This window comes from Oryza sativa, chromosome 5 (assembly GCF_034140825.1).
Source record: "Oryza sativa Japonica Group chromosome 5, ASM3414082v1".
In the NCBI taxonomy this organism is placed as follows: domain Eukaryota; kingdom Viridiplantae; phylum Streptophyta; class Magnoliopsida; order Poales; family Poaceae; genus Oryza; species Oryza sativa.
Window position 1 is genome coordinate 7,991,703 of NC_089039.1, and position 9,144 is coordinate 8,000,846.

Genomic DNA, 9,144 nt, shown 5'->3' on the forward strand with positions numbered 1-9,144 from the left:
TCATTTTAATAAGTGTGGTTAATTAAATGTTAGTTGAAAAACTTAAAAATAAATTAAGATGATTTTTTTAACAACTTTTGTATGTAACTTTTTTCTTTATGAAAAACACAGTGTTTTACTGTTACGGAAAACGAGAGTGAAAGTTGATAAAGGTGAGGAATGAAATCAGCCTACTCTTAGAGTGTACTTTGTATATCCATCTATTTCAAAATATAAGAATTTTCTTATACTAACTCCAATTCACAAAAATTCTTATATTTTTAGAGAATTAGGGCTTAGGAAGGGAATTTAAGTAATTTAAAATTTTATTAACACTGAGGTGACTTAAAAAAATATTTATTCATAACCACCAAACTAAATGCTTGCTAGTTCAAATTGCTAGTGAGGAGAGTCGCTATGGTATTCTCTAAAGTAAATTAATTTCAGTGACGATTAGTACGTAGTACTAGTACATTACGAGTGAGGTATACGAACGTAAATTGTCTCTATCACACTTATTTTCGTATCAGGCATATACACATCCTCCATCCGTAAAAAAGAAAAACCCATTTTTAAGTTTGAATCTAAATATACACTATATCATTTAAACCTAGAAATAGTTTTTTTATGGAGGGAGTTTCTTTCGTGTCAGCTACAGCAGATGTACAGTGCTTTCTCATTGGTCTTTGCGTTACACACTACTTCTGGATCACCCATACGGCCATACTCCGTATAAACTGTGAGTTTATGTTGGCCTACTGTTAATTAGGGTTGTTGTATGAGTCCACCAATCAGATATTAATAAGTGTATCTAGTTGAACAACTCTAGAGTGCCAACATTAGTCAACCTAGCCATTTCTTTTTCAAATAATTGTGAATAAAGGGCGCTAGGAGTGAAGTGTTCAACCGTCTCTAGGCTGCGCATTCAGAGCAAGAAAAAATAGTTACTCCTATTTGACTAACACAGCCTTTTAAGTCCCTTTTTAATTTTAGTTATTCACCAGATTGTTTATCCTACAGTATGAAATATATGTTTTTGTTAAAAACGTTTTTCTATCGCTTTTTAGACCATTTATTTTAAGCTATTTACCAATTCTATTTTCTTGAAATATTTAATTGATTCTTATAGTTAAGTAGATAATCCGTGACAATAATCTACTTAAATTTGTCTGCTGTGAGATCCTTCCCATTGTGGCAACTGGCAAGCCGAGTAAAATTTCATTGCTAGTGGTGCCCATTGCTTAGCTTTTTAAAAAGGGCGAATCAATTGTTCCTTGTTATCGCATCTCATGCAAACTGACGGAGTAATAAGCTCCATCATGCATGCCTGCTAGCTAGGTTGTTGTTTACCGGTAGCAGCACAAATTCATCAACGAAATGCCACCACTAAGCAATTTCGAAAATTCCTAGTTCAATTTTGGTCGGATAAGGCCTATGTGGTTGTTCAATTTCCTAGTATATAGAATTGGGACTTTGGGAGATACAGATCAAAATTAAATTTAAAGTACATGTTCCCATACTTGTAGTAGCCATCTCATGGGTTTTATATACGGCCCCCCGCCTATTTGGATTATGACATGCAAACTGTCAGTGTCTATCTTTGTCCTCTCCCTTTCCCTGTTTTCTTCTTTTCTTTATTCCCTACTTATCTAAATCACATCAACAAAAATCTGGCTGTCAACACAGGAAATAACAATGTTGTATCGTCGCCAACAAAACCACAATGTAGAACTACATTAGTGTTAATCTGTTTTTGCATATTTCAATCTCAGTACTTGCATGATTAAGATATGCGGCTAAGTTGATTAAGTGGGCTTTCTTTGAACGGCCTGAAATGTTGTTACAAGTGCTACCATATGTAATTCGCATAAAGTGTTGTAGCTCAACGCACACCAACACATTTGTGCACCCAGGAATTCAGCATAGTTATCGCAAGAAAGTGCAGTCGCGTGTAAACAAAATGTCCCAAAACCATGCATACAATTATACAAATCTGGATGAAAGTACAACTTTGCCAATATTATTGTCAATAAAACTAGGTCAAACTCAACTTACACTGACGCTGGTATTCATAGAATCTTTTGCTATATAATATGCCTTCATATGTTAACAGTGATGAACACTGTCGCCATCTCGCTCCATGTCAAATGGGCACCATATCAACGTAAAAGATCACATGTAACCTTTCTCTCCTTTCTTCCAGGGCGCCCATGGATAAAGCACAAAAGACTTTTCAGTTCTCAGCGTTTGTGCTCCTCACTCGCTGATTCCATACTTACCACCATTCATTCATATTCCATGACATAGAATACAAATGACAAGAAGTCCTACAGCAGGAATGCTAACTTTCGAATGTAAAATGGATTGATTAAGAACAATAGTTCTGACCCGGAAAACAAAATTTGTACATATGATTTGACTTCGCTAACAAAATGGATTGCGCATCTACATCGCTTGGAATGTTGTAATCTAATGCTCTATTAAACTACCAACTGTGGAATGGTAGATTTGCATGGCCTATCTACAAACCTCAGTTCGAGGTGGTGTGGCTTTTACAAGATTTCAAGGGCGCAAGATGTCAAATCAAGGGGAAAAACCTCTGAATCCTGTACCAAGATGAGATCATTGGCAAAAACTCATTCTTCCAACTCCTTGAGAAAATCTACATTATCAACAAATACCTGCAATTATGGTAATTAATGTATCAGACGGAAGAAACTGCGGGTTCTTCATGAAAATAGAGGCATGGCACAAAATATGTAATGCAACAGACTAATAATGCATATGCATATACTTTTTTTTCTGACAAATGTACTTAGGAGTATTATTATTCTGAAGATCATAAAATCGCACAGAAGACATGTACGACTACTTCACATACTTGTTTCAAGATGGGGAATATTCATGGCAGGTCAGCAGAACAGTTGACTTGGTCTAATTCATCATTATTGTACACAGTACAATAAAAAAAAACTACTACTCCCTCCGTTTCACAATATAAGTCATTCTAGCATTTCCTACATTCATATTGATGCTAATGAATCTAGACATATATCTAGATTCATTAGCATCAATATGAATGTGGGAAATGCTAGAATGACTTACATTGTGAAACGGAGGAAGTACAATTTCTGTTCTCAAATTACACAAAGAATAATGTTAATTTTCTTAAATATGCCTTTACTGTATACATGGTAATAAACTAATTGGATATCCTTTTTTCTAGGGCAGTGAGAATCACTAAAGATTTTATGGTGCGTATGTATTATTCAAGACACACCAACAAAATAGCAACAAATTTCTTCCAAGTTTAGTTATCATGGAAAGTTTATCGCCATAAAGTGTAAATGGCCCAGAAAAAGCTCATATGGAGCAGTCAGAAACAGCCAAGAACAAACAACCTTTAGCAAAAATTATGACCCCCTTATCTACACACACACACACACACACACATGCACGAGAGAGCTGTGATTCTCAAACAAAAAGAAATAGTACATACTGTTTTCCAGCCATCTGGATCTGTGCAAGCAGTTATCTTCGTATTAATTCCAGGTAATGGGCCAGGTTCACGAGTTATTTGTCCACCATTTTGTCTAATGACTTCCGCAGTCTTGTAGACATCATCTGTGCTAATAGCAATCTGGAAGGGTAAAAAAATTAAACTCCACGACTGTAATGTAAATACGAGGGATGAACCCTCATGAAATGAAACTCCTATTATACTCATATTTGACCCAAACCCTTTCGGATGCTTCTAGTAACCAACGAATGGCAAGTGATCCCCGTTGTTTAGATCATATTCAATCAGAAATTTCCACATAGATCCTTTTTTATTACTAACACAGTATAGAAGAGAAACTTCCAAATCCAATCTAAACACTCAAATATAATATACCTGTGCATAAGCATTTCCTTTATCATATTCCTTGACACCATAGTTGTAGGTCAACTCCAGTACAGCATTTTTGTCTTCAGGACCATATCCCATCATTGCAATAGTATACTAGAGAAAAGATACAATTAGATTTCTAATAGTTATAAATCACATAAGGAAATCATAGGCTATGACCAAAAGGGTTAGGTACATGCAGATTTGGTTGCAAAATATTAACAGACAAAATTGTAAGCATCTAGATATAACAAAAATAATACTTCCTCCGTTTCATAATGCAAGTCTTTCTAGCATTGTCCATATTCATATAAATGTTAATAAATCTAAGCATATACGTGTGTCTAGATTCATTAACATCTATATGAATATGAGCAATGCTAAAAAGTCTTACATTATGAAACGGAGGGAGTATATATCAAGATCATTCAAGACAGACAAAACCTGTTGTGGTGAAAACCAGTAACAGAAAATACTTTGAGGTCTATTTTTTATTTGTTATACGTGCATCAATTTGACATGACTAACGCCAAGCAGCTGTAGCATATTCTCTAAAACCCTGTGTGGACTGTCATGAAAAAAAAGTGAAAATATTTTTTAACATAGGTTTCGCTATCATATATGCTTCTATGAAATTGCAAGGTTATGTTGTCATATATACTTATTATGAAATTACAACTTAACACATCTATATTGCTTGGTGGTGGTGGTGGTGGCTATGGCCCCTTACTGGTCTCACAGCCTGACAGCCTGATGTATGGGGCCACCAGGCTATGAGACCAGTACACAAATGAGTGCTATGCTCACTGTGTTGTCTCTAATAGTTTGCTTCTTTTTCACCTTGATTCAAGTGAAAAACTCAAGGACATTTTAGTTTTATTAGTAGTTCACTGCACAATTTATTATTAATACGTGTTTCATTATTCATGTCAAAATGCATTGAAGGTTTTATGTCTCACTTTGGAAAACAACAATCCTATAAACATGTACATTTTCTTTTTGTTTCTTAAAGATGAAGCGTTTTGTTTCAACCAAACAGAAGCAAACAAGTTCTTTTTTTCAGAAAATGGACTCAATATTTTTATTTCTATAATCTGCTGCAATGCACGGGTATTTGACTATTGTTTTGTATAAGGAGAAACAAAATAGAGAAACATTGGTAAGGAGTAAAGTAGGTCGATTTTAGTAGTTCAGGAGGTAAAATGAGTAAAAAAAAATACTTCAGAGGATTAAATGCTCCGGTGAAATAGTTTGAGGGAGTAAAATGGATTTTTTTTCCTTTTTTTTGTTAAGTCTTGCATCATTTGTATCTGTAGTTGCATATCCAGTGTAAATTATGCATCAGAGTTTCTAGATTAAAAGACAATCACTTTTACATTTGTAAGTTTAGAACTTAAGATATACTCCCTTCCTCCACAATTTGATTTTGCCAAGTTTAGCAGAAATTAAGGTAGAAACAAAAAGACATGTGCCCCTAAAAAAGGTGGGGGACAAGTTTGGATTGGCAACATTTCAGGATAATAAAAGTGCAAAAAGGTAAGGGGATTGAATGCAAGGCTGAGTTTGTCTGCTGTAGTTCACTCCCCGGGTTCTCAAAACCCCTTATATTTGTGGACAAACGAACAGGGCCAAAATCCCTTATATTTTTAGAAATTTGATATTTGTTCAATGCATATAGATGAGTAATATAGGGAAAAAAAGGTAATCTGAAACTTTGTTTCACGAATGAGTGGCATAATAACTCATCAGAAGAAAGTTAACAAGCATTTGGACTGTAATAATATCGGATCACAGGGTTCTAGTCCTTTTGACAGTGACCCTTATCCATAGCTTGGATAGCAACTGTGCCAGAGAAGTATATTTTGTTTCCAGATTCATGAGTGAATACGAAGAATAAGACAAACATGACACAAGATATCCTGACAGAGAACAGACAAAGTTTGTGATCAACCCTATGCACAAGGTACCAGAAAACCAGATGGCACAACATGCTTGAGACTAAGATTTCAAAAGAAAAGAAAAAGGCTTGTCAACACCAGAAAATGATGCCTAAAAACAATGAAGTTCCCATCTCTAGAAAGAAATATAAGAAACAATGGCATGTATAATGAAACAACCAGTAAATGCACATGCGGAACTTGCTATCACTTCGGTTTTATCAATACCATGCCTACTACCCAAGTCTGAAGTCTGAACCCAGTGTATGAATGTAGCAAAAATCAGGATACAACCATAATAGCTACATTTAACATGTTCTCCGTAAGTCAGGATACCACTGTATAAGATATGGAACTAAGCAAATAGTTTACAAACAAAAAGTGCATTTAACATGTTCTCATATTTCGAGGTAGTAGTGCATGTTTTTCCTTATCTCACTTAAGCAAGGATCAGATTAGAAAGCATCAGGGCAAACAGAAGCCATGAGGACAAACAGAAGTCATAGCAATGGAGGTGATGAGGTACATTGATGGAAGCTCTTTTGAATGTTTTTCTAGTACTTTGTAGTAGAGCATAACATTAGAAAGCATCAGGGCAAACAGAAGCCATGAGTGTCACGAGGTAAATCCATGCAATGGTTTTGAAAAGTACCAACCTTGTATTGGGGATTGTCTCGTTTCCGGAGAAGTTCCATGCCAAATGCCTTATGATGAAAATATAGTACAGATTAGTTGCTGAATGAATAATTATGATAAATACCAAATACTACAAGTTAAAGACAATAAGTTTACCTTCTCATAGAAATTGATAGCATGATCAAGATCTCCCACTCGAAGCATTACCTGGCATAAAGGCTCAGGTGTAGGACCTCTTTCTATAAGCTCAAATTTGTAACCATCAGGATCTTCAATAAAAGCAATTACAGACTTTCCACCTTTTACAGGTCCTGGTTCTCTTGTTACCGTTCCTCCCTTGGCTTTAATGAGATCTACTGTTTTTGCAACCTACAAGTTTTTTGTAATGAAACTTATCAATCAACCAAGCACATATCCATCTTTGCAAAGGCAAAATATTAAAACCTATAATCAGATACATTACTAACTGATGGCATGTTTAAAACTCTAGTCTTATCCAGTGCACAAAAATAGATTACATTATTCTTGGATGTTTGCATGACCAGAGTAACATTTTTTACCACTATTAATGAAAAAGGGAAGATTATCCCTCAATGTGTGAACTGAAAACATGAGTAAGTTATTGTTATGTTATGAAAAACCTTTTATGCCATCTCCATGGAAGAAAAGAAGGCATTGTATGGGGTTTGGCATGATGAGATTAATCATGCCAAAATCTAGCATCCTAAAAAGGCTATTTGTTTTCAACTAGTTCCCTACTACATGGTTCAATGAAAATTTGGACAAAGCAATTTAAGCCAGATCACCTGGTTTAAGGTTTTATGGCACTCAAGAATCACACTAACCCCTACGTAACTAAGCAAGCCAATTAGTTGTAGGCATCAAAATATAAGAAAAAAAGTGTATTATTAAGTCACAACCCCTGAGAGAAATCTTATCTGGATGATACATGGATAGGTCTGGTAAAAAATTTAAGCCTAAAAACCAGTGGGAACTAGCTTGAAATTCTACAAGCAAAAGGGACTAGTATCTTTTTGAGTAGCCAAAAAGAAAAAAAGCATGCCCAGTTGAAGGAAGTGGCAGTTATACACACAGGGCTGAATGTCAAACAACTCAACTACTCAACAAAAATACTAAGATAAGCAGCAGAATCTTACGTCCTCGACAGCAATCCCGAAGTGACCGAAAGCAGTCCCGATATCATAACTTTCCACACCATAATCTGCCAATAGATGTACATCAGGGGTCTTGCACGGATACAACAGATAACGCACACTATGTGAGGTATAAACATATGATAACAGCATTTGGACTGTAGAAGCTTACTGTAAGTGAGCTCCACAACAAAATGCGAGTCCTCAGGCCCGTACCCGAGAAAAGCATTGGTATACCTCTCCTCCGGAATGTCGCGCTTGCGCAACAGCTTCATCCCCAAGCACTCGGTGTAAAACCTGCAGAACAGCAAATCAATTCAAGGCTAACACTATGGTAGACGCCAGAGCAAATTTTAGTTGGGAGTAAATTTCATTTTGGGCCACCTTTTATTACCGAAGTTTCGCTTTGTATAACCTTCTAACCAAAGTACCCCAAAGTGGCATAAAGGTAAGATTACCCCATCCAAAGTGAAAACATCGGTTAAAAGATGATCCAAAACATCGGTAATAAAAGGTGACCCCAAGTGAAATCTACTCTTTTAATTAACAACTATACGGGTTGTAGTTTTTTTTTTTTTTTTTTTTCGTTTTCTATACTTGATCGTCTTGTCGAGGTCGCCGACGCGGTAGACGACATGGAGCATGCGCCTCCGGTCCTTCTTGACCCACTCCACCGCCTCGTCCTGCCCGATCACCTGCGCTGCCGCGGCGGCCGACGACGACCCGCCCGCCTCCGCCCCGGCGCTCACCCCTCTCCTCGCCAGCCTCACCGGCGCCCTCGCCGCCGCCACCCTCCCCCCGAAGAGCAGCGCCTCACGCCGCGCCACTGCAAACCAATCAAAAAAAAAAACAAACAAACCCAATGAAAACAGAGGCCCTCCCACACGAACGGGGAACATGGAGAGGGGGGGATGATAGGAGGTCGGCGTACCGGAGGAGGAGAGGACGGGGAGGCGGAGGCGGGAGGCGGCGGCGGCGGCGATGGGGAGGGGGAGGAGGAGGCGAGCCATGGCGGTGGCGGAGGAGGAGGGGGATTTGGGGGGCGAGAGAGGTGGGGTGGCTAATCTCCTTTTTCCTGTCGTGTCCGCGATTGCTGCGGTCGCGGGTTTGGATCTGTGCGGGGGGATGTCAGTGAGGCTGGCAGGTGGGGCCCACGAGATGGGGGGGTGGGCCAAAGCGGAGGCTGTTTGATTTGATTTCGGAAGGTTTTTTTCTTGGCCGTCCGTGTGCTGTCAGAGATTTTGGAATAATAAAGGAATGAATGGAATTTCTCTGTATTTTCTCTCATGTTATGTCTTCCTTTTTTTTGTGTCTTCAACTTCTTTTGCTTTTTGGAATAAACTACAAATCAGATCGAAAAACGAGTAGTCAAATATTTCAGCTAATCAATGAGTAAAATATTAAGCTATGGACGTGTCTACGACGAGACGGTGCACTGGATTATCATAACCAGCTACCTCAATCTAATATCAAGTTGCTAATAGTACACCCAAAAGTACATACATTTTTGTTCTTTTCATAGAATTTTCTCTTAAATTACTCATCCGAT

At 37.6% G+C, this 9,144-nt stretch overlaps 1 protein-coding gene across 1 annotated transcript; it reads right to left on the minus strand.

Moving 5' to 3' along the window:
* Positions 1–2,321: 2,321 nt before the first annotated feature.
* LOC4338161 (lactoylglutathione lyase GLX1) lies at positions 2,322–8,672 on the minus strand. Its single transcript, XM_015785017.3, has 9 exons — positions 8,527–8,672; positions 8,193–8,421; positions 7,768–7,892; positions 7,599–7,663; positions 6,598–6,810; positions 6,462–6,509; positions 3,875–3,982; positions 3,479–3,619; positions 2,322–2,660 (listed from the first exon to the last, which is right to left on the minus strand). The coding sequence occupies exons 1-9, from the start codon at positions 8,603–8,605 to the stop codon at positions 2,616–2,618; spliced, it is 1,053 nt and encodes a 350-aa protein (XP_015640503.1). The 5' UTR covers positions 8,606–8,672; the 3' UTR covers positions 2,322–2,615.
* Between the last annotated feature and the right edge of the window lie 472 nt (positions 8,673–9,144).

What these genes read in the sequence shown, in the direction of transcription:
- LOC4338161 (XM_015785017.3), bottom strand. Translation starts at nt 8,605, where the DNA reads ATGGCTCGCCTCCTCCTCCCCCTCCCCATCGCCGCCGCCGCCGCCTCC. An exon ending in CCCCGTCCTCTCCTCCTCCG is followed by an intron (nt 8,422 to 8,526) that starts GTACGCCGACCT and finishes ATTGGTTTGCAG; the next exon opens with TGGCGCGGCGTGAGGCGCTG. An exon ending in ATCCAGATGGCTGGAAAACA is followed by an intron (nt 2,661 to 3,478) that starts GTATGTACTATT and finishes CCATAATTGCAG; the next exon opens with GTATTTGTTGATAATGTAGA.